This window comes from Salminus brasiliensis, chromosome 11 (genome assembly GCF_030463535.1).
Source record: "Salminus brasiliensis chromosome 11, fSalBra1.hap2, whole genome shotgun sequence".
NCBI lineage: Eukaryota > Metazoa > Chordata > Actinopteri > Characiformes > Bryconidae > Salminus > Salminus brasiliensis.
Genome location: NC_132888.1, coordinates 6,813,444 through 6,838,271, shown reverse-complemented (window position 1 = coordinate 6,838,271; position 24,828 = coordinate 6,813,444). Strand labels below are relative to the sequence as shown.

Below are 24,828 nucleotides of genomic sequence, written 5' to 3'. Positions count from 1 at the left end.
TACAAACTACAGTAACATTACATTAATTTCTTACAATTAATGATGCTAGATATATATTTAGGCACAGTTTATACACAAACTATAAACTAAACAACTCCCAGCTCACACATTATTGACTACCTTTCCATCCTGATTTATTCATTCAGTACATTTCACACAAGATAATTACATAATATTTTTGATTCTATTTAGATTTTTTTGACTCTATTAAATGGTATAAAGTCAATTGCATACAATTATAGAACTATTTAACTATACTCTGTAGAATACGCAATTGCACTGATTAAAAACATATTTTTAGCTGTCCTAAAGTTCTGGTCAACTCTTAGTTCTGGTCAAATCTCATTAATTTGTATAAAATGTTGAGAAAACACCAACAGTATATTAATTATTGGTCATCTTCCATTTAACTTTTAATGATTGATAACCTGTTGAAAATTCTCTCTCTCTCTCTCTCTCTCTATATATATATATATATATATATATATATATATATATATATATATATATTCATTTTATATGCATTTTAGATAGATAGATAGATAGATAGACAGACAGACAGACAGGCAGACTTTGTTCTTTGGTGCTCAGAAAATAATGAGATTTTTCTGGTAGGAAGCAATATAGTAGACCAAGGGGAGAAACAAAATGAATTATTTACTACATACTCTACAAACAAAAAAATTACCCAGACAGTGATGGGCATTCAGACTGCAGCCCACTAGCAGGGGTTCTAGTAAGGGTGCTCTCTCAAATCCCGAATCATGACAACTCAAAGAATCATTTGAACACTTATTTGTGGTCTGGTTATAATCAATGACTATTTGTATATGGTTCTGTAAAGATCCTGATATAAATAGTCGCAGGTAGCATCAAAGAGTTCTACTGTTGTTACAGGGCAAGGATACAGTACTTTTTCTTATGTATTAATACCTTAAGTGTCCCTCTAACTAGCACCCTAATCACTAAGTTATATGTTAAGCCCAATCTGTCACACTAGCCATCAGCTTAAATAGTAGGCATGACACAATGCTAAAATATTGTCACTGTTCTTTGTTTGCCGTTACGTTCTTATGTGTGTAATGTGTTATGTATAAAATGTTTATAAATGATATTATACTTATATATTATAATTATATTATTATGCATTACTTTTACAGTTACATCCCTAATAGGTGAACAGACACTGTGTAAATCTGTGTAGATCTTTGGCAGTAGAAAACTCAGTATATAAATATAATAAATGCACATATTTGCACACCAGTTACTGAACAGCTAGTCTTTAGATAGTAACTAAATAGTACACCTGCAGTGTACGTGTAAGGGGTCTTGTAAGCTCAGTGTAAGCTCCATACACACAGTTCAGAGGTCTGCCGCCTCTGTATGTTTGAATGTCACTAAATTCCACCGTCAGAAAGAAACTAGAGGCTGTTTTATTGATGTCATGTCCTGCCTCTTGACCCTCTTACAAAACCCTGGAGGTATATAATGGCCCAAAACCATCTGTCCATATTCAACCCAGGGGTGTATTTAAAAATAAATAAATAAAATGTATGAACCTGAACTCATAACTTCCTTTAGGTTCAGGGAAAATAGTTTGACATGGCAGGTTTAGTTGTTTGCAGGCAGTCTTCAAAGGCAAGAGCTTCTTAGTGACATTAAAGAGGGAATGGGTCACATTCCTCGTGTGCACATCATGCCCCAATGTGCGGAGCCGTCTCTCACATGAACTGCAAAGCTGTTGTTTGGAATGTGGCAGCCGGAGTTGGTCTGTGTGGAGGAAAGATGTTACATGAAGTTTTATGGAGTGAAAGTGTCTTGTAGAGGGAGGATGTTTATAGTTTTATTGCCATAGCCCATTTAAAGCCCATGCATAATGACCTCTTACATCTCAGTGGCTGTAGTTCCTCATCATTTGGGCTACCAGATTATGTAGAAAATAGCAATATAGTTTAATATAATTTATTATAACTTAGTAACAAATAACATAAAATAATAAAAAATAAGTTATTATATTGTCTTAATTTAGAAAAGTAACTTTTTTAACTGTTTAAACTTTTCCTTCTTTGAATCTAATAGAATAGCCAGCAGACTAAAATGCCTGAAGCCTTAAGTTGCTACATACATTTTAGGAAGATGAATATATAAACTAAATTAGACTAAATAATGAAATATATGTAAAGAGTAAGAGACAAGAAAAATATAGAAGATATATGAATGTAATGTAAATATACATTGAACATTAAACATTGTACATAGGCATGAATTCCTGATGAAACCCGAGCATGCAGAAATCATATGAATTGAACAGAGACTGTTACAAAGTAACCAGTGAAATATTACTAAACCTAACCTACACCTAAACCTAATTCTAACCTTATCCTAACCTACACTTAACATAAGCTACTAAACCCTAACCCTAAACTTAATCTTTAACTTCTAAACATAATTTTAACCATAACCTAACCTACACTTAACATAAGCTACTAAACCCTAAACATAAACTTAATCTTTTACACCTAAACATAATTCTATCCTTAGTCTAGCCTAAACCTAACCTAACCTACTAAACCCTAAATATAAACATATACACATAAATCTAATTCTAACCTTAACCTAACCTAATCTACTACACCTGAACCTAAATCTAACCAAACCTTACCCTGACCTTAACCTAACCTACACCACAACCTAAACTTAATCTACTACACCTGAACCTAATTCTAACCTTAGCCTAGCCTAAACCTAACCTAACCTACTAAACCCTAAACCTAAACTTTAACACCTAAACCTAATTCTAACCTTAACCTAACCTACACTTAACATAACCTACTAAACCCTGAACTTAATCTCTTACACCTAAACCTAAATTTAACCAAACCTTATCCTGACATTAACCTAACCTACACTTCAACCTAAACTTAACCTACTACACCTAAACCTAATTCTAATTCTAAATTCTAAACCTAAACCTACAGTTAATCTACTGCACCTAAACTTAATTATAACCTTAGCCTAGCCTAAACCTAACCTAACCTACGCCTAAACCTGAACCTAAACCTAATTCAGACCTACTACACCTAAACCTAATTCTAATCTTAACCTAAATTTAGAGTTAATCTACTGCACCTATACTTAATTATACCCTTAGCCTAGCCTAAACCTAACCTAACCCACACCTAAACCTGAACCTAAACCTAATTTCAACCTTAACTAAACCTAAACCTTACCTACCACACCTAAACATAATTCTAACCTTCACCTAGTCTACACCTAAGTGAACCCTTACCCTAACCAGTATCATTTTATTACCTAATCCTATATCTCAACCTAGGCCTAAACTTACCCTACTTCAAACCATACCCAAGTAATCTACTGCATCTAAACCTAATTCTAATTTTAACATAGACTAAACCTAACTTAACTGTAACCTTAACCATAACTTAAACTTAACTGAACCCTTATCTTAACCCTGAACTGAACTATAGTAGAAGGTGAAGTTCTTGCTGTTTCTGCAGGAGTTTCCAGACGTAATTCATTGGATAGAAGCTCCATAATGGAGAAAAGCAGAAGCTCTGGCTCTGCTGTTTTTGGAATTCTTCAAGGACAGGCTGGGCTGTATTTGACAAAACAGCGCCACCAGTGGACTGGAGCTCCTCGTGTATAATAAAATATGTATAATATAATATGTTGGCTTGTGGAAATGTTACATATTTGTTGGGCTGCACTTTACTGGTATATGTACCAGTTTTATGAGATCTTGTTGCATGAAAGAGCTGAAGAAGGAAAAAGAGGGATTGCATAGCTTTTGGGTGTGCATCTAGATGATTTTTTGGTCCTCAACACCAGTTAGATAATAAAGTCTTATAATCCAGATGAAGCTCGAATCCAGAAGCTCGAATCCAGATGGACTTACATTTAAATGATGTTACACAGGTAGGAGAAGGTAGCGTTACGAGTCTTGGCTAAGGACTCTTATTGGTGTAGCATGGTGGGCTTGCCCTGCCAGGGTACTAAACCCTAGTCTATCTCAGGGAAGATGATGTAGCTACCCATTATGCTACATCAGCGCATTACACTCTATCAGTTTGAAGTAGGAAGAAATGCCAAAAACATGAAAAAGTACGTTTTAAAACCTCATAATTCATTAAAATAGAAATATGGTTAAATTTTGTGCAACAGATTCCTACAGAATTGCGTAATTCAGCACAGTCCATCTTTACACTAGCAGTAAACATGGACAGAACTGATACAGAACAATTGATAAAGTGCAGAACTTCTTAGGAAACAGTAGACTGTTAACTTTCAGGTCGTTCAGTCGTTACCTCACGTCAAAAGAAATCTAAAAACAAATTCATTACTGGAAGCTGTTTATATTAGAGCTGTCTCCAGAGGAGAGATGTTTCCTGAACTCCACTGCTTGAAATCACACAAGGGAGCAGTGAAGGAGCTCTGCTCCACTGAGCCTGAATCCTGACCCCTGTTTGCAGATGCCAGACGCTACTCAAGAAACCTAACACACGCTCTGGAACCCCAAAACACAGCATGATCAGTCCAGTACTTAGACAGGAAATAACTGCAGCTCTGCTCTGTACTGGTCAGTGTTTCCTTTCCCTCTGAGAATTCAGCACACAGTGACCCTCTCAGTCGGCTTTTAACCCCCCCCCCCCCATCTAGGCGTATAATTATTATTGTGAGTTTACTATTCGATGCATAGTAGTGCGTTAATTACACAATTAATTACATTCTAAAGTTTAAAACTGCACTTTAATATTGTCAAAAAAATTTACAAAACCCGGGGGCTCAGAGTGGGCCAGGGGTCGCAGGTTTGACTCCTGAGCCATGCAGCTTTGCCATCAGTGTTCGGAGGCCGGGAGTGCACAATTGGATGTGCTTTCTCTGGGTGGGTAGATGCCACTCCTTCCCTTCCCCTTGGCCAGCACTGACGTCTGTTAGGTGGTGGGGTTGAGCTGGGGACCCGGCACTTTCCTCCGAGCATGCCGGCTGCCCGGCGATGCCACATCGGTAGCAGTTTGAAAAGAGGCCATGGAAGGCTTTGCGTGTATCAGAAAGACATGTGTCAAGTCCTTACCTTCCTAGTGTCAGGAACATTGCTAGTGCTAGAGGGAATTACATCAGGGTGGGTTAATTGGCAGTACCAAATTTACCAAAATTGAGTCTCTCAACATTTGTCAACATTGTATTTATTATATTTCCATATGTTCTGTATAATATGTCAGTTTTATAATGTTTACGTTTAATCATTCATTTCTGTATGGTTCTGTGTGTAACTCCCTGCTTTATTCTGTTTTGTAGGAGCTGATCCCAGAGTTCTACTACCTGCCGGAGATGTTTGTGAACAGTAATGGTTACTGTTTGGGGGACAGGGATGATGGCACTCCTGTTTGTGATGTGGAGCTTCCTGCCTGGGCCAAAACACCTGAAGACTTTGTTAGGATCAACAGAATGGTGAGAGCACCCCCCCCCCCCATTACCCTTAGATTATTGGTGCTGAGTTTCAGCTGATAATATTCGTATTGTTGCTGCCCAACAAAAGCATTGTATCTCCAAAGTAGCCACTTTACAGGAAAAAGAAACTCCTTTCAGTGGAAGTCAATGTAAAACTTTTTATTCCCAGTCATTTTGGAGCATTTCTATTGGCCCATTTATTGAGGAATTCTGGCAAGAAATTCAAAAAGCAAAATTCACATTCAAAAAACAAATTATGATGATGGAGATACAATGTTTCTGTAGGATGTTAGTGCCATGTAGCACTTTGGGACTATTTTTCAGGTAGGTGAGATATTTAAAAGTGTGTTTACTACCAGAGATGGGTAAAATGCAGAGGACACATTTCGCTGTACATAGTATTTTTTTACCTTTAGCGCTAAAGGTAGGTATGACACATGGATATTTGCTCTACATCCTAGTGTACAGTTCATAGGGGATGTCTACATGCAGTGATAAAACACCAAGCAGTCATGAATACTCAAATAAAATACGTCTGATTACATATTCCTATCTATTTACGCTTGATCAATTCTGAGTGACCAGTTTTGCATGGATTTTCCTGCGCTTAATGAAACCAGGCCTACATTTGTGCTTGGATCCCAGAAGACATCTTATTGAGAGACTTTGGCACAGTGTGAAGATAAATGCTTCAAACATGAACTGAAAGAATAGCTTCCAATGACGTCACATCATTTTAACCATGTGTGAGAAGATGCAACGAAGAACGTGCTGTAAGGGGGCTGCAGTTTGTGCTCACAGTTCATAAAAAGGCCTGACGCCTTTTGTTTACAGTGAAATACACTCTCCACCCACAATATTGGTATTAAGCAGGACTCCTGAGCTCCCCCTACAGTTGTGGAGTCTAATTCACTTTTTCACCCCAAACCCAAATCGCAGTTTGAGCGCCCCCTTATGGACAGCTGTATACAGGCATTTCTGGACAAGCTAAGAGATACAGAAGCTTAAAACGGATGTAAAGAGGCATGTGGACTGAGGCGGTAGAGTAATACTACAGGATTTTACACTAATAGAGAGGATTCATCCACCTCCACCAAAGCTCCATTCTCCCTGTTACGGTCAGTGGAGTTTGGAGATGGAGTTGCTGTTAATGCTCTTATATGTATCAGGGTATAAACACCAAGAGCACGTCCTGAATTGTACTTGTTTTACCCTTCGCCTCCTCGTGTCCCTCTTCCCTGTGAGCTGCAGCTTCCTCCTGAGGCCTCTAATAGAGTGGCCAGCTCGATACTAATGCAGTCAAGCTCAGGCCCAAGTGATGTCACTGAAGGGCAGGACTGGCCACTGTCCCCTATAACATTACACTAATGTAGGCTTTATCAATCACGATTTCGATCCAGCAGACGGGACTGTGCAGGCTTTTATATGTATGTATATATTTGTGTGTGTGTGTGTGTGTGTGTGTGTGTGTGTGTGTAAGAGTGTGTGTGTGTGTGTGAGCAAAACATTAGAGGTGGCCTGAGTGAAGGACAACTATGCAGTACTATATGAGAGACAGTGCTAAACTGTCCTACATTGCCTTCAGCCTTCAGTACCTATGACCACATAACATATACACTGTAAAATGCCTTAACGCAGGTGTATTACTGACCGGTCTGCCGGTGGGACATGTTGTTGGCTCCTCCCCCTCCCCCCAGTCTGTTCACTGGTTATTCCCATCTGCAGGTTAGAACTCCCTCTATCACATGAGGAGTGGCCTTCCTATTCTCAAATATCCTGACCATGGAGGGCTGTTCTGTTGAAAGAAATCAAACATATGATCTCCTGTCTGTTAACAGGCAGACAGTTAGACAGTTGCGCCACCCTAAGGCCAGACAAATACTCAACGCAAGTATGCAAACGCAAATGCCTGAGCCCAGCCAACACCCGGACCTGCTGTATGAATTCAATTTGCGATGTTATGTTACTGTGGTGGTTCAGGTGGGGCAATAGGACTAGTCAAAAGCAAAACTGGTCCACCATGACAGGCAGAGTCTGTGTAGGTTGAAACATTTGCATTCACATCCTTAAGTGAAGTATGTTTCGGACCTAAATATACATGACACTATGCCTAATGCCAGGATTGGGCTAGAGGAGTATAAAGCCTCCCAGCATTGAGTAGCCGTAAAGCAGGGGGATGAAGAACTGGAATGATGGTGCTGAATGCAATCAAATCCTCACAGCAATGCTCCTACAAAATCTAGTAGAAAGCCTTCTTCCTTCCCTGGACAGTAGAAATAATTACTCCAACAAAATCAGGATACAATCTTTTTAATACCCTTGATTTCAGAAGGCGCAATGAATTATCAGGTGTCCCAATACTTTTGTCCATATAGTTTACATATAGCTCCAAATATTTTAGCAGTTGGAGTCACTGATGGCCTTGTTTGTTTATTCCTTCGCTCAGAGCTAACTAACCTTCCTCTGCCAAAGCCAGGGTGCACTTAGCTGCTAGGGCATGCAGTGTTTTGGCCTACGCTGCCTGAGGGAAGTGTGTGTGTGTGCTGTGGGAAACACACTTGACCTTTTCAGCTGCCCTGACAGTGCTGGCTGTGTTGTGTGTTTGTGTGTGTGTGTGTGTGTGTGTGTATTGTACAGTGTATGTGTCTTGTGGAGGTGACCTTTCCTCCAGCCTCTTTCAGCCGCCTTGCTCAAACACAGACAGACACACATACAGACATACATACACAGACAGATAGACAGGCCGAGATACACAAACAAACACACACATATTATACATGTGTGGGCTGAGGTCCAGCTGTCAGTTAAAGTCAAAATGTCCTATAGGCCAAGCGCCTCAGGACATGATGAAATATCAGGTCAATTCTACTATGGACTATACTGGGGCTAATGCTGCCAAACCACATGCACTGACCTCAAGCTCTGGGAAGAACAAATCATTTCTCATTATTATATACAATATTTGGACAAAAGTATTGGGACACCTGCTCATTCACTGTTTCTTCTGAAATCAAGGGTATTTTAAAAGAGTTTATCCTGCTTTTGTTGAAGTAACTGTCTCTACTGTCCAGGGAAGAAGGTGTTCCTCAAATTTTTGACAGAGCATTGCAGTGAGGATTTGATTGCATTCAGCAATAAGAGCATTAATGATCACCACCCTGCCTCATCATCCCCAACTCCTCAACTCATCCCAAAAGTATCAGATGGAGCAACAGCCATCATGTTCATGTTTATCTGCTCCAGGGAGTCCTATTCTATTGGCAGTACTTCTCTACACAGACTAGACGAACTGTGTGTGCATTTGCACATCCGTGGGACTAACCCGGCCGTGATTAGCACACCTCTGTATGCTCCTTCATATCTGATCCCTTTGTCTCATCGTCCTGCTCTCCCTGACGCTCTTTCATTCTCTGCCTCTGTCTCTGTCGTTTAATCCCTCCTTTCCCCCTTGTCTTTGTGTTCTCTATCTTTCCCTCTCGCCTCCCACCACCCCCCACCCCATCCCTTCCGCGCTCTCTTTCGCTTAGCGTTCCCATCTTTGCATGTGTCACTTTCGATTGGAGTGACATGCCCCGTGGCTAGCGCAGCCCCCTCTGGAGCACAGCCTGCTCTGTTGGTAATAGCTGTTAGTCCTGATGCGAGAGGGAGGGTGTAAATTCCAGCAGCAGTGGGGCCTTGAGAGAGTGTGTGTGTGTGTGTGCGTACATGTGTTCATGTGACCATGACTGTGTAGGCGTGTGTGTTTGTGTGTATTCATGTTCTTTGTTCACAAAAAGGAACCATACCTATAATATGACACCCTCAGTAGGACGCTCTGTAATTATCTCACTCCGGTTACTGTTGTAGAGCTCCTGGACGCCTGTAAGAAACCGATTGCTACATCTGGCAGGGCTTTATGACAATAGGGTGCCGCTAAATTGGGCCTGCATTAGTATCAGTTGTCATGCCAGACCATAATCTACACTAGCTGATCATCAGAGTTTGCATCCTTGGAGGAGTGATGATTCACATCAATAAAGGTATCGTGGGTACCAGTTAAACGGCTGTGGAATATACACCTTCAGCCATAACATTAAAACCACTGACAGGTGATGGGAATAGCACTGGTTATCTGGGTCCAATGGCACCTGTCAAGGGGTGGGATATACAGTACTAGGCAGCAAGTGCACAGTCAGGGAAATGGGCAAGGCCAAGAATCTGGGCCACTTTGACTAGAACCACATTGTGATGGCTTGGGTCGACCGGGTCAGAACATCTGCAAAAGGTCAGAGGTCAAAAATCTATTATTGCATTTAACCACCTGTACATTATTATTTTTATATTTATTTACTATATTAACAATTAACAACAGTTATATGTAAAATGAATGAAATATATGGTAACATTTATTGGAGTTTAGGGAAAAATTGTGTGGCTTAAAGAAAAAGCTAAAGAAGCTTCCGAGTGCTAAATATTACTAGTACCAACATAACAAACGAATGCTTGGGTATTTCTGATATTTAGGCCAGCCCTGACAAGCACATGATCCCAAAATATTTATATATAAGGTTTTTGAGTCATTTTGAGTAAAATGATAATCTTGGACACAGATTTTACAAAAATACTGATATTTGTAGCAATGTATATGCTCAAGCTGCCTGGGGTGTTTTTGTTTTTACCCTCGTATAATGTAAATATTAATAATAGCAGATTACAGCTCATGTGATAGACTTCCGTTAATCCTTAAATGCAGTCCTAAGAGTTACTTTTGACCCAAGATCTTGTTAACTCCACTTTTTAGGCCTCATTGTTTTTTATAGCATTAGCATTCACTATTATTGCATTTAACCACCTGTACATTATTTATTTATTTTAATATTACTTACTATATTAACAATTATTGACAGTTGATATGTAAAATGAATGAAATATATGGTAACATTTGTTTCCATATATCATCCATTTTTTTTCATCATTCTGCGATACTTTATAGACAATGGCAATTATCTGGAGTCATCCAGCACCCCTTTTCTTTTGCAGGCCTTCCACCAGCCTGGCCGCAGTGGTGGCTGATGGTTCCACAGCTTGCTTTATTTATTTATTTGTAACTTTATTGTTTGAAATTCAGGCTAAAATTTGTGTGGCTTAAAGAAATAAGCTAAAGAAGCTTCCGAGTGCTAAATATTACTAGTACCGAAATAACAAACAAATGCTTGGGTATTTCTGATATTTAGGCCAGCCCTGACAAGCACATGATCCCAAAATATTTATATATAAGTGGTTTTTGAGTCATTTTGTGTAAAATGATCATCTTGGACTACTGTTTTGTTACTTATATGGCTTTTGTCCTGTGCATTTGTGTGCCAGATTGTGTGTATGTAGTAGAGTTTGCATGCTGCTGCTACATCCACGGCTTTCACCTCTGATTGTGTGGCTCTCTGTGGCAGGCTCTGGAGAGTGAGTTTGTGTCGTGTCAGCTGCACCAGTGGATTGACCTTATTTTCGGCTACAAGCAGCGCGGGCCCGAGGCCGTGCGTGCCCTCAACGTCTTTCACCACCTGACCTACGAGGGCTCCGTCAACCTCGACAGCCTCACCGCTGACCCCCAGCTGCGCGAGGTAGGTCGGCATGTCCATGTCGCCATGGTAACTGAGCCCCGGTAGGCTCACGTCTCTTTGCTGATTTTCCTGACTAACATAAGGTTGCATTTTTGTAGCAATGTATATGGTCAAGCTGCCTGTGGTGTTTTTTTTTTTACCACCATATAATGTAAATATTAATAATAGCAGATTACAGCTCATGTGATAGACTTCCATTAAGCCTTAAATGCAGTCCCAAGAGTTACTTTTGACCCAAGATCTTGTTAACTCTCTCTCCAAGTTGTCCTTAAAAGAAACGATAAAAGAAACGTTTATTTAAAGGTTTTTAAAAGGAATTTTAAGGTTTTTGACTCTTTTTTTCACTTTGTTTTTTATTAAACCAGTACTTTTTGGAACTGGTTTTTATATGGCATCATTAAAAGAAACCTTTGAAAGTCTTTTATTTTCAGAATGTGGGGAAATCAGGTTTTAAGCTCTATGGTTAAACTGCATTGGTTTTATTTGGGAGATAACTATAACTTAACTCATTACTTTACATGGTTTTAATCCAGTATAAATCTGCAGTACCCATAGTTCTCACAGTCTGGCAGTACTAAACAGTGGTTTTCATCCACTATCACTGCAAAATGAATATTTTCACAGTCTGACCAGTGGTTTACATACAGTATGAATATTTAATATGCATAGTTACATACTTACAGTCTAATAAAGCTGACCAGTAGTTTTAATCCAGTATAAATCTGCAGTACCCATAGTTCTCACAGTCTGGCAGTACTAAACAGTGGTTTTCATCCATTATGACTCTGCAATATGCATATATTCACAGTCTGACCAGTGGTTTACATCCAGTATGAATATTTAATATTCATAGTTCTTACAGTCTGATAAAGCTGACCAGTGGTTTTAATCCAGTATGAATCTGCAGTATCCGATGTTTTTACAGTCTGGTAGTACTAAACAGTGGTTTTAATCCAGTATAAATCAGTAGTACCCATTTTTTTAAACAGTCTGATGCAGCTGACCAGTGGCTTTCATCCATTATGAATCTGCAATATACATAATTTTCTGACAGTACTGACTAGTGGTTTATATCCAGTAAAAATCTGCAACCAATGGTTCTTTTCCAGTATGAATATTCAGTATTCGTAGTTCTTACAGTCTAATAGTACTAGCTAGTTGTATTTATCCAGTATGAATCTTAAATACTCCTAGTTCTTACAGACTGACAGTACTGACCAGTGGTTCTTTTCCATTATAAATCTCCAAAATACAATATTTTACAGTCTAATGGTTTATATCCAGTATAAATCTTTAACACTCCTTGTTCTTACAGACTGACAGTGCTGACCAGTGGTTAATAACCAGTATGAATCTTAAGGGTTAATAGTTTGTACAGTCTGATAGTACTGACCAGTGTTTTGTTTTTTTTGTTTTTTTAATCAATGATGAATCTGCAATATACAATATTTGAACAGTCTTATAGTACTGGCTAGTGGTTTATATCCAGTATGAATCTTTAGTATTCATAGACTCACAGTACTGAACAGTGGTTTATGTCCAGCATGAAGTTTTAGTATTTATAGTTCTTTCAGTGTAGAAGTAATGGCTAGTGGCCTATAACCAGTATGAACATTTAATATTTATACCTCTTACAGTCTGACAGCTCTGACCAGCGGATTTTATCCAGTATGAATCTGTAATATACAAGATTTTTACAGTCTGATAGCACTGGCTAGTGGTTTTAATCCGGATCCATTTTTTAATCTGCATTATTTAAACCATTTTACCTGGGGAGGTAATTTAGCTTAATATTTTACTGAATAATTTTTGTTTGTTTGTTTTAATCCAGTATGAATCTGCAGTATCCACAGTTCTATTACATCCAACAAATTCATAACACAACCACTGCTGTAAAAACTGACCTTTAGCTTTATTTGCACTTTACACAACTATGTATTATTACTTATTAAGTATCAGCTGCAGTTAATGTATGGTCGTGCAGTATTTTACCACATTAACAGGATATCTACTGGAATCTACTGTACAGTGTTTGTCAGTTATGCCGTGGGAGAGAGTGTCAGTACGTGTCATTCACGTCTCTCCATGCAAATGTGCCCTATAGGGCAGACAGGAGCAGGCTGCTGACTCATTCGCTTTGCATTCACACCATAGCCCTGATCGCCTGATAACCTCAACACACCAGACCGCACACCACACACCGCTCACCAGCCAGGTCGGTCCTGATCAACTGAGCTACATCAACCATGTTTCATACCTTCACTATTTACATGTTGCTCTGTTATACAAACTTAAAAAAAAAAACCCTTAAAAAATAATAATTATAATCCCTGATGCTATTTATCAGATCACTAAGAGCTTATTTGTTCAAAATGCAGCAAAAGTATGTAATCAATCCTTCATTCAAGGAAATTTAGGTGAACTTTTGATGAAACAGGCAAATACAGAGAAGTCAAACCTGTGCTTTTCTAACCAGCATCTAAATAACCTGAGATGATCAACAGCACATTCTGACTTCTGACCACTGGATAGGTGTTTAATTGTGTTTATTCTAATGCTATATGGTATTAGATAGATATATGCACTATATGGACAAAAGTATTGGGACATCTGCTTATTGTTTTATTCTTCTGATATCAAGACTATTAAAGAGAGTTTACCCTCTTCTTGTTGGAGTAACTGCCTGTACTATCCAGGGAAGCTTTCTACCTATTCGATTATTTGATTGCATTCAGTGACAAGAGCGTTAGTGAGCTCAGGATGTTGGATGATCACCACCCCACCTCATCCCCAACTCCCCAAAAGTATTAGATGGAGCATCGACCGACATGTTTATTTCCTATTTTATTGGCATATTTTCTCTATTATATTTTCTCTCATAGTGCAGTTATTCTATTGCTATTTGGTTAACTGTTGTGCTATCCGGTGTCAATCAGACTCACTGTTGCCATTGGCTTGCTCACTTGGGGCTCGGAATCGGACCTTTGGACCTCACATCCATTATGTATGTGTGTGTGAGAGAGAGAGCAGTATTGAAGTTATAGGAATATTCCTATGAGATTTTAGATGCAGACCTGATTTTAGACTCATTTCCTTTTCATAATCTCATCTGTCTTTTCTAATTGTGTATTTTACTCTCTCAGCTGATTGGCAAATTGTATGGATCAATAGGCGATCAATACTCTCAGCCATTTTTCTCATTGACTGGTGGAAGTTTGGGTACAGCTTAATCGTGTTAGTGAATGTGGTTGGAAGACGGCAGCAGCTGGTAGGCAGAGAGTTCCCCCCCGTCTCTCTCTCTCTCTATCTCTCTCAGTCTCTCTCTCTCACACACACACTCACACACACTCTCCCACACACACTCACTTACACACACTTCTCTCTCCTTCTCTCCTTTTCTCCCTCGCTCACTCCCTGTGATACCCACCATCTGCTGTCTGCAAAACAAGTCATTTATATACTGTCACTTCCAGGACTGCCTTTATTTGTCAAGTGACCACTATGCAAATCACTCACCGACCAGGGGGGCTAATTATCAAACAATATGGAGGGAGCTTTGCTTTTCATCATTCTGCGATACTTTATAGACAATGGCAATTATCTGGAGTCATCCAGCACCCCTTTTCTTTTGCAGGCCTTCCACCAGCCTGGCCGCAGTGGTGGCTGATGGTTCCACAGCTTGCTTTATTTATTTATTTGTAACTTTATTGTTTCTGAATTTGCCATTTTGTCATTTTTCCCCATTTATAAAAACCGACCCAGGGTTCATCAGGACGCTAATCGAGATCTATGAAATTACGACCCTACAGAAAATGACCCTCTCGGTTAGAGAACGTTCTCGAAGGAAGAAGCAATTATGGACAGTTCTTTGAGCTGCATTCACTCACATATGATCAACCTTCAGCATGTTGTAGTTTCTAGCCCTTTTTAAGTCTGGATCTGTCTCTCCTTTAGAGTCAGGCTGAGCTGGGACCATCACCTCCAGGCTATTGATTCTTGCCTTTCTGACAAGTGCAGCCACAGCGTCAACATTAAGCACTGCAGCAACGGCATTAAAATGTCAGGATATTGAGTGGGTGCCAGTCCCTCCAGCCAGTGACGGAATCTGGTTAAAAGCGAGGCCTTAGTGGAGCATAAAAACATTAGGCACCAAATTGGATCTTGCAGATGGATCTCCTGATCCTGATGGAAAATGGCAAGTGTAAAAACTATGCTGATGTAATGTTTTACATTAATGTGGAAATTATCTAAACATCTGAATCTCAATACAGTTGCTAGATTTGATGCATTACACTCTTTTGAGTGATGCCAACTTGGGACCTACTTTTGGTTCCTTGAAGGCGCTTTATATGGCTCTATAGTGGCTAAGCGCTCTAATGCGTTTCCACTTTGGCCTGAAGGTCATGAGTTTGAATCCCAAGCCGTGGACTATTCAGAGCTGGTTTAGAATCAAAGAAAGGAGTGTTGTTCTCTTGCTGGTAGAACAGAGCATTTCCACCATGGTTTGGTTTCTAACCAGATAGAATTCAAGCTGGATTCAATGGAATGGGAGGAACATTAGATCTTCCCAAATGGAGATAATGTCATAGACCAAACTGGCAGAAAATAGGCTGCCATTTTCTGGAAGAGTGAAGAGTTTAGATCCTCCTTCTATCCTATCCTTCTGACAGATTAACTAACACACTCTTTACCTGCTGCTCTAAGAGCCGGCTACAGTAACTGCATCAAATGTACAGCGACGCTCAGAGCTAACTGTACTGGAGCGAATTTATGTTGTTTCTCCAGGCCTATAGGGGGCGCAGGTCTGCACAGTTCGCTATGCTGAGCAAATAGGAAAAATGAACAGGAAAGGTTTTAGTTTTCTCATGAGACAGGCGAAGCATGGTGTGTATCTACTGAAGCCATCCACTCCTTTCTGTTCCTTTGAGTGGCAATATGAGTAAGTTTGAAGTTTTGTTTGATTGTCAGATAATATACATGTCATTATTGAAGTAAATTTGGGAAGTTTTAAGGTGCTGTATATGTCAGTATAGTGAAGTCCAATTTGAAGTTAAAATTGGCCCTTTAATGCATCCTGTACATAAAAGGAAATGTTTATTTGATTTAAGTGGACATATTATGATTTGTATACTGAGTATCTTTCTGTATTTTGTATTGTTTCAGTTCCACACCTTTTTTGCATTAAATTCTGTCCAAATACATCACGCGCCTGTTCCTTGGAGGAAGTGATGCAAAAGGGAGTTTAGCTGGCTGTGAATCTCAGTATAGGACACGGGGTCACATTGGGTGCAACAGTACACTAACGCTAAGCTAACATTTTCCTCTTCCCCAAACTTTCCATTCCACCTTAAATAACACAGCAGTTGCGCTCCGCTGTTAAAATGTATGCACTGTAACTACAGCAGTATTTAAGGTGGAATGGAGAGTTAGCGTTAGAACCAACTTTAGCTTTCTTTTGGCGGCTAACTGGTAATGTCACCTCATTTATCAGTTCAAATAAAACTGTTTGGTTTTCCTCACTAAAATAATGTCACGGGTGAACTCTGTCTAGGGTAGTTTTGAGAGGTCGAGGAGTTCGTCTGCAGCAGCTAAGGATTATGTTTATTAATGGCGCCAGATGGTACTCTGCTAGAGTAAGCCGATACCCAATCAATTCATTCCAATAACGTTCAATAGCATTGTTATTGCATGGATTATTAATGTGTGTCTACATAGGTATTAGAAATACTTACTTTGGTCTGTCAAAACAACAATATTGCAAACACTCACATAACAGGCCATAATGGCTCACATGGCTCACATAACATGCCATTATGTTTAGTTACCAAATCACTCAATACGTTTTCAGTATGTTATCTTATGTGGAGAAAATATTATCCAGCAATTTCTGGCACTTTTTGGAGCATATTTCTGCAGCTGCACAAGATGAGAGATACCACACGCTTGTTAACCTGCACTAAGAACATGTGATGTATTATGCATTTGTAATATATGGAGGCAAGCTATAATGCCGCTCTATAAAAAGCTGCAGTGTATGGAATAGCCCCACCTTCAGCTAATGCACACATTAGCGCTCTGTTCAAATGAAATTATGGACGTAGAGTGACTGGTTCCTCCTGCTGTGTTTTTTCCATCCATATTCAGCTCTCCTCACCTCTCTCGGTTTGCGCTTCAAAGGACTTTAGATTGACATGACCTGTTCTTTTCCTACGTTGGAGGAATGCCTGACTACTTACTCAGCGTTTTACCCTGCCACTCAGTATTCTCTCAAACATTTCTCAGTCAGTGCCTCCCTGGAGTCCACAATTAGGCTCGCTACATGAGAGTGCTGTGCAAAAGTCAAAATAAAAGTCACAAAATTCAATCTTTTTGAATTCCCAGACTCATCTGCATCTACAACCGTCTTTCTGAAGGCCTCAGAGAGAGAGAGCTCTCTGGATCTGGCCATGGTGATCTTCTTCACCACTCACTTCAACCATCAATCAAAAGCAGACCAGACTAAATGTCTGAGGTTTAAATAAGACTCCAGACTCCTCCAGAATAATCCTGTCCAACCATGTTCTGATCATCTGCAGCTGATGTTCTGCCCCTGATTCTAAATTTTAGACAGTGGAAGGAGTAATAAATGTGGGGGGTCCCAACTTTTTTCTGACATATTACATATTACATCTCTCAGTATTGTTCACATGAAGATCAGATGACCAGATATTTAACTATGTTAAAAAGACAAAGGTTTAATAGGGTGTCCTATTTTTTCACATGGCCTGAAAAGTTGAAGGTAAAAGATAGCCTGCTACAAGATGGGGTCATGAATGAGCCGTTCAGAAGCTATAGACCAGAATATTCTTAGAAGCACGGTCTAGACGGTCAACAGCAGTCAGAATCGGCTGGACGACAGTTAACCCCCCTTACTCTTCACCACGCCCAGTTTCAAGAGTTTTTCTGCTAGAATATCCGGTCATTTCATATCAGATGGTTTATGGTCGTCTCGTATTCAAAGGAAATGCAGTCTGGAGTAGACTACTGCTGTGGACACTGATCGTAGTGGAGCATACAGTAGCTAGCTATGCTAACCCAACATCCCAACAGACTATTTAACATTATTAAGAGCTGTGTAAAGCATAGCTAACTAGCTTTCCAACACACTGCAAAAAAATCAGGCAACGATAAAGAGAAGAGGTGGAAATCACTACATTTAAAACATCCCACCCAATCGTCTGCGCGTGGGTGTAGAAACTTGGCGATGAAGTTCTGATAAAGCCGATGCATCAGGTGTTTGTGAGGCTGTCAAGTAAGATGTAAGGCTAAGAGCTAATCTAGCTACCCAAGAACCTACAAGCACCCGATACATGTGATTCACCAGAGCTTCATAACCGAGCCATTTCTCTGGAAGAGGATGTTCTGGTGTTGGTTTCTCCTCCACAGACCTGTAGAAGCAGACGTCTGGACGTTTGGATGGATGTTTTAAAATAGAGCTTTTAACCACAGACGCAGGTCCTCGTCTTTAGAAGGCGGTGGATATAAGTTATATGGTGCTTCACAGCACAGCCATCTTTTTGTGTTATGTTTGTGACGCTTCTGTTCAAGCAAAGTATCATCTTCTTCCAGTTACATTTACATTTAAGGCATTTAGCAGATGCTCTTATCCAGAGTGACTTACAAAAGTGCTTTGCTAATTACTCAAGAAAAACCTCAGCTAGTTTGAATAGACTAATAATTCAAAGATCCTCTAAGTTTAGACTCTACTAAACACAAGTCAGTAAGGAAACCACTCTACTATTCACCCAAGTATTCTCTGAAGAGGGTTTGAAGACAGCGAGTGTTGGACTCTGCTGTTTGGACACCGAGGGGAAGCTCGTTCCACCACTTCGGTGCAGGACAGAAAAAAGTCTGGACGCTCGTCTTCCGTGGATTTTGAGGGATGGCGGGTCGAGCCGAGCCGTACTTGAAGCTCCAAGGGCTCTCGGTGCGGACCGGCTTTTGACCATTGCCATCAAGTACGGAGGGGCTGATCCGTTCTTGGCTTTGTAGACCAGCATCAAGGTTCTGAATCTGATGAGGGCAGCAGCTACAGGAAGCCAGTGAAGAGAACACAGCAGTGGAGAGACATGGCTGAATTTAGGAACGTTAAAGACGACCCGTGCCGCTGCATTCTGGATAAGCTGCAGGGGCCTGATGGTGCGCAGAGGGAGACCAGCCAGAAGAGAGTTGTAGTAGACAAGTCTTTAAGTGACGAGAGATTGAACTAGCACCTGGGCGACTCTCTAGAGAGGAAGGGTCGAATTCTCTGGATGTTGTACAGGAGAAATCTGCAGGACCGAGTTACGTTTGCAACATGACTTGAGAACGATAACTGATCATCCATGACTCCACCAAGACTTCGAGCTTCTGATCGTTTTTAGGTCCATCAGTTCCGGGATGTACAGCAGCTCCGTCTTGCCGGAGTTAAGTTTGAGGTGGTGAGCCGCCTCAGTTATTGTGACTCATTCTAACTGAGCATCTAACGCCACTCACTGTGTGTTTATGATCTCTGTGGGTGAAATCTATATCAACAGATCTGCTGTTGCACTGGAAGTTCAAACACAAAGTAAAAAAAGATGGCCAACAGAAAATAAGGCAGAGAATAAAAAGAAGAAGAAGAAGGAGAAACGACAAGGAGAAGGAGAAAAATTGCCAGTAGAACCAACATCTGACCTATAAAAATAATATCCACTATAAGTCCAAATGTTTGTGGACACCCCTTCTAATGCACCCATTGCTGATACAGATGTGCAAATGCACACAGACCCAACTTGTCTAGCCCTAAAACAAAAAGATCCTTCCAATACATTAGGACTCTCTGGAGCAGATAAACATGAACCTATTGGCACCATGCTGTCTAATGCCAGGCGTGGGCTAGAGGGGCATAACCCCCCCACCCCAGCATTGAGCAGCTGTAGAAGAACTGTGTTCTCTGGAATATTAGTGGTGCTCCACCTAATACTTTTGGGATGAGTTAGAGAGTTGTGGATGATGAGGTGGGGTAGTGATTACCCAACACCCTGACCTGACTAATGTGCTCTTGTACACTGCTCTTGCAATCAAATTCTCAATGCTTCTCCAAAATGTAGCAGAAAGCCTTCTTCCCTGGACAGTAGAGGCAGTTTCTTAAACAAAAACTAGATAAGCTCTTTTTTAATACCCTTAATAGCAATATGAACGAGCAGTTGTCCCAATACTTTTGTCCATATGGAGTATTTTTTTCATTTATCTGTGAATAAGCAACGTTGGCCTTCAATGTAATGGGCGGTCCTGCAGAACTCTTACCCTGACCACACTCTTTTTGTGAGGTCTGGATCTGCCTATGAGTGTGAAGGTTGTCTCTATAAATGTAAATGTGGGGTAGATGTTCGAGCTACCATCATATACTACTACCGTCAAGCAATCTGCTACTGTCTGTGTTAAGAGAGATGCACTTCTTCACCCCTGAAACCTGCCGTTTCAAGCTGAGCAAGAGATTAGCGAGAATGAATGACAACTCTCAGGTTTAGGTGGATGTTTTCCACCCATTCGAGCGTGCCGATTCGTAGCTTTGGGGGGACAGAGGCTCCTGCACGAGGCAAGAGGTCTCTCTTATCGTCCAAACAAGCAGCAGCTCATCATGGATTAAAGTAATTAACTGCCAGTGAAGTGTTCCAGATTCCTGCTGGTGATATTTCCTGTTTTCATTCCTCCTGAGGTGTGATGATTAGAGTATTGGCATGTTAGATGACAAGACGTGATGGTCTAAAGGATGTGTCCCCCAGATAACCTCTGACGCGGCTTCAGCTTCGGGTTAGCAGAGGGGGCTATATGGACTCCGATGGGCTGGAGGGGAACAATTTGCCGTTTATGCTGAAACCCGAGCGCTTCTGCTTCTTCTCAGGATAATTGGCATATTTGGCACAATTTCCCATGACATTGATCTCGCTGTTCCTGCAGTTATTCACACGTGGATATTTCATCATGGAGCAGGCCTACTCTTGCTTTCCCTCGCTCCCCCCCAAAAAAATGATGGCTGTTTCTCCTCGGGTTTGGATTTCTGGCTGTATCCACGCTCTCCTCGATATTTGAATGTGACTCCTCGCAGGAATTCCTCTCCTTGTGTTTTTTCCCCGTCCTCATGACTGCGCTGGCTGGCAGGAATACAGTGATGCGTTCCACATGGCTGCCTGTTTCTCTCAGATCTTTGGATCAGATTACTTTATTTGAGCAGACATTATGACCCCTGTTCCTGAGCTTAACCTAAAATAGCTATAATGTGAGTCGGTTGTTACTTGATGGACTACGCCATAAAGCAGCAGTGACTGACACTTAATGGTTGCCAAATGTGTCTGAGGCGCAGAGGTCAGCCCTAGCCTGATTCTTAGGTGTGGTGGAGAGTCATATGACCATATTTGAATCACATGGCCCAGTTTGGCTGCTTTTTGGTATTTTGATTTCAGCGTGTTTTATGGAAACACTAGTTATTTCATGTCACTGCTGTCATATCAACACATCATCACATTACAGTAACTCGTTTTTCCATCTCTTTTAAAGTTACCATGTCAAATATATGAGGTTTTGTGATAAAAGGGTTAATTATTAGTAATATTTGTATTTATATAAAGTCTAATGTACTATTTAAAATATAGCCTTCACCAGAAAAAATATAATGGCACATTAGATCCGATATGTTGAGATTTTTATGTTAAATACATCAAATAAAATATACTTTACACATTTTTATAATTACAATTTAATAAATTATAATTTATATTTTATTTATTTTTTACTTATGTTCACTTTAAATCAATAAACTGTGTCTAAGTGTCTAAGAACTGAGTGTCATTTGACTAGGGCCATGCAGGGAATTGTATTTATACATTGATCAGCCATAACATTAGTACCACCTGCCTAATATTGAGTAGGTTCACCTTCGACTCCACAAGACCTCTGAAGGTGTCCTGTGTGGTATTTTGCACCAAAACTTTAGCAGCAGATCCTTCAAGTCCTGCAAGTTGAGAGGTAGGACCTCCATGGATCACATCAATGGGCCCTAGGTGGGTTGTCCTGTGGGTTGTACTTTTGGTTGGTACTGACCCCTGCATAAAGGGAACACCCCACAAGGCCTGCCTGATGTTTTGGAGATGTTCTGATGGTCTTCTAGCCGTCACAGTTTGGTTCATGTCAGAGTGTCTCAGATTCTTATTCTTGCCCATTTATCCTGCTTTTAACATCATCATCACCTTCAAGAACTGACCGTTCACCTGCTGCCTAATAGACCCACCCCTTAACAGATATGTTAAAGTAGATGAAGATAATCAATGTTTTACACTTCACATGTACTGCTAATGTTGTGGCTGATCTTTGTAATTTTAGCATTTAAAAGGGTGCTATTTTTTAGGATTCAACTCAAATCCATCTATGATTCAATCATTCAGAGAAGGAGAGAGAAACCTGAAAATTCAGCCATGTCTCTCCACTGCTACATTCTCTCTTCACTGGCTTCCTGTAGCTGCTGCCTGCATCAGATTCAAAACCTTGACACTGGTCTACAAAGCCAAGCCTGGACCAGCCCCTCCGTACTTGATGGCAATGGTCAAAAGCCGATCTGCACCAAGAGCCCTTCCAGCTTCAAGGACGGCTCGGCTCGACCCGCCATCCCTCAAAATCCACGGAAGACAAGCGTCCAGACTTTTTACTGTCCTGCACCGAAGTGGTGGAACGAACTTCCCCTGGGTGTCCGAACGGCAGAGTCCAACGCTCGCTGTCTTTAAACCCAGACTGAAGACCCACCTCTTCTGACAGTACTTGGGCGAATAGCAGAGTGGTCTCCCTATTGACTTGTGTTTAGTAGAGTCTAAACTTAAAGGTATCTTTGAACTATTGAGGTTTTTCTTGGGTAAATAGTAAAGCACTTGTGTAAGTCGCTCTGGATAAGAGCGTCTGCTAAATGCCTTAAATGTAAATGACTCAAGTAGAGTAGAAGACCTGAGAGGAAGAGTTTGTAGGGAGGAAGAAGATCAGACAGGTAAGAGGAAGCAAGATTGTTGATTTTTATAGAAAAATAGGAAAATGTGAAGCCAGTGGCCAGTGGAGATGTTGAAGAACGGTTGTAATGTGATGATTTTAACCAGAATAAAACTATTATTATTATTGTTTTAATTATTATTCCTTATATTACATAGCTCTCTATGCATCCATTGTTTACAATATTGTAGTTATTCAGGCTGGCAGCAGATTTCACTTGGAAGCTAAAGTGATGTGTATCTGGATGTAAGATTTTCTGCAGGGAAAACACATGTACCTCCTGAAGGACGCGTTATGGGACGTCCTATAAAAGGCCACCATTTGCTGTTCACCTGCTACATTTCTGACACATTTTCTCCATATGTGACTTTGACAGAGGCATGTCACCATGAGCAGGTTATTGATAGTGTGTGTGTGGGTCTGTGTGTGTGTGTGTGTCAGAAGTGTAACATTGACAGACACCTACAAGCCCCCCTTTGACTGGTGGAAAAGCTCAAGTCCCATCCATCAGCCCTCGCCATATGAGGCCTTTCTCTCAGTCTGGCTGAACAGGCCTCCCTCAGCGTTCCATGTCAAACTAAACACAGCCTCTGTGGCCGTGTCTCCATGTCCTCCATATCTGCATGAGTTCCCTCATTACATGCTGCTCAGACTTTAACAGGGCCACGGTTCTGCTGGTGCTAGCATTGGGAGCAGTGTTCTGGTGTGTAGGGGTGGGTAGTAGAGAGGTCCAGATACTCATGTGATACATTTGTACTGTGCTGAGTATTTTCACAGTATTTTTAAATGGTGCTTTTACTTCTATTTACTATTCATATGACCTGTGACCTATGTTCCAGGTCAATTTTAACCAATTTATAAGTTTTCTTTATGATAATTTTATTAAATTGAATCTGATTATCACGAGGTTCCATGGCTTTGTCTGCACAGGGCACGCAAACAATAAATACACTAAATAAACTAATGATTTTCATTTATTTTGGGGGGATTTATTTAATTGTTCCTGATCAGAAATGACTGGTCATTACAGGTGACACTTTAATAAGTGTTTAGTAATAAAAAAAAAGTATATGTAATAAGTGTCGCTGTTTTTAGCCTTAAATAGAAGTCAATGTAACATTAGAGTTTATTCCAAGAAATTTAGAGCATTTCTATTGGTCCTAACCTAAAATCTAATCCTGATCATCATCCTGGCCCTAGTCCTAACCTTAACCTCAACCCAAAGCCTAATCCTGATCAGCATCCTGGCCTCACTCCTAACCTCAACCCAAAACCTAATCCTTACCCTTATCCTGGCCCTAATCTTAATCTTAACCTTAACCCAAAAACCTACTCCTAAACCCTCATCCTGGCCTGAATCTTAATCTTAACCTGAACCCAAAAACCTAATTCTAACCCCTCATCCTGTCCCCAATCTTAATCTTAACCTCAACCCAAAAACCTAATTCTAACCCCTCTTCCTGGCCTCACTCCTAATCTTAATCTCATCCCAAAACCTAATCCTAACCCTCATCATGGCCCTAATCTTAATCTTCACCTCAACCCAAAACCTAATTCTTCCCTCATCCTGTTCCGAGTCTTAATCTTAACCTCAACCCAAAACCTACTCCTAACCCTCATCCTGGCCTCACTCCTACTCCTAACCTCAACCCAAAACCTAATCCTAACCCCCTCATCCTGTCCCCAATCTTAATCTTAACCTCATCCCAAAAACCTAATCCTAACCCTCATG

At 40.5% G+C, this 24,828-nt stretch overlaps 1 protein-coding gene across 3 annotated transcripts in view; it reads left to right on the top strand.

The window, feature by feature from the left end:
- Positions 1–24,828, top strand: part of nbeab (neurobeachin b) — a 464,498-nt gene that overhangs the window by 410,663 nt on the left and 29,007 nt on the right. For all 3 annotated transcript variants that reach the window (XM_072691521.1, XM_072691520.1, XM_072691522.1), the window contains exons 46-47: positions 5,317–5,469; positions 10,896–11,066. In XM_072691521.1, the coding sequence (XP_072547622.1) occupies positions 5,317–5,469; positions 10,896–11,066 (324 nt within the window). The remainder of the gene's footprint in view (positions 1–5,316; positions 5,470–10,895; positions 11,067–24,828) is intronic.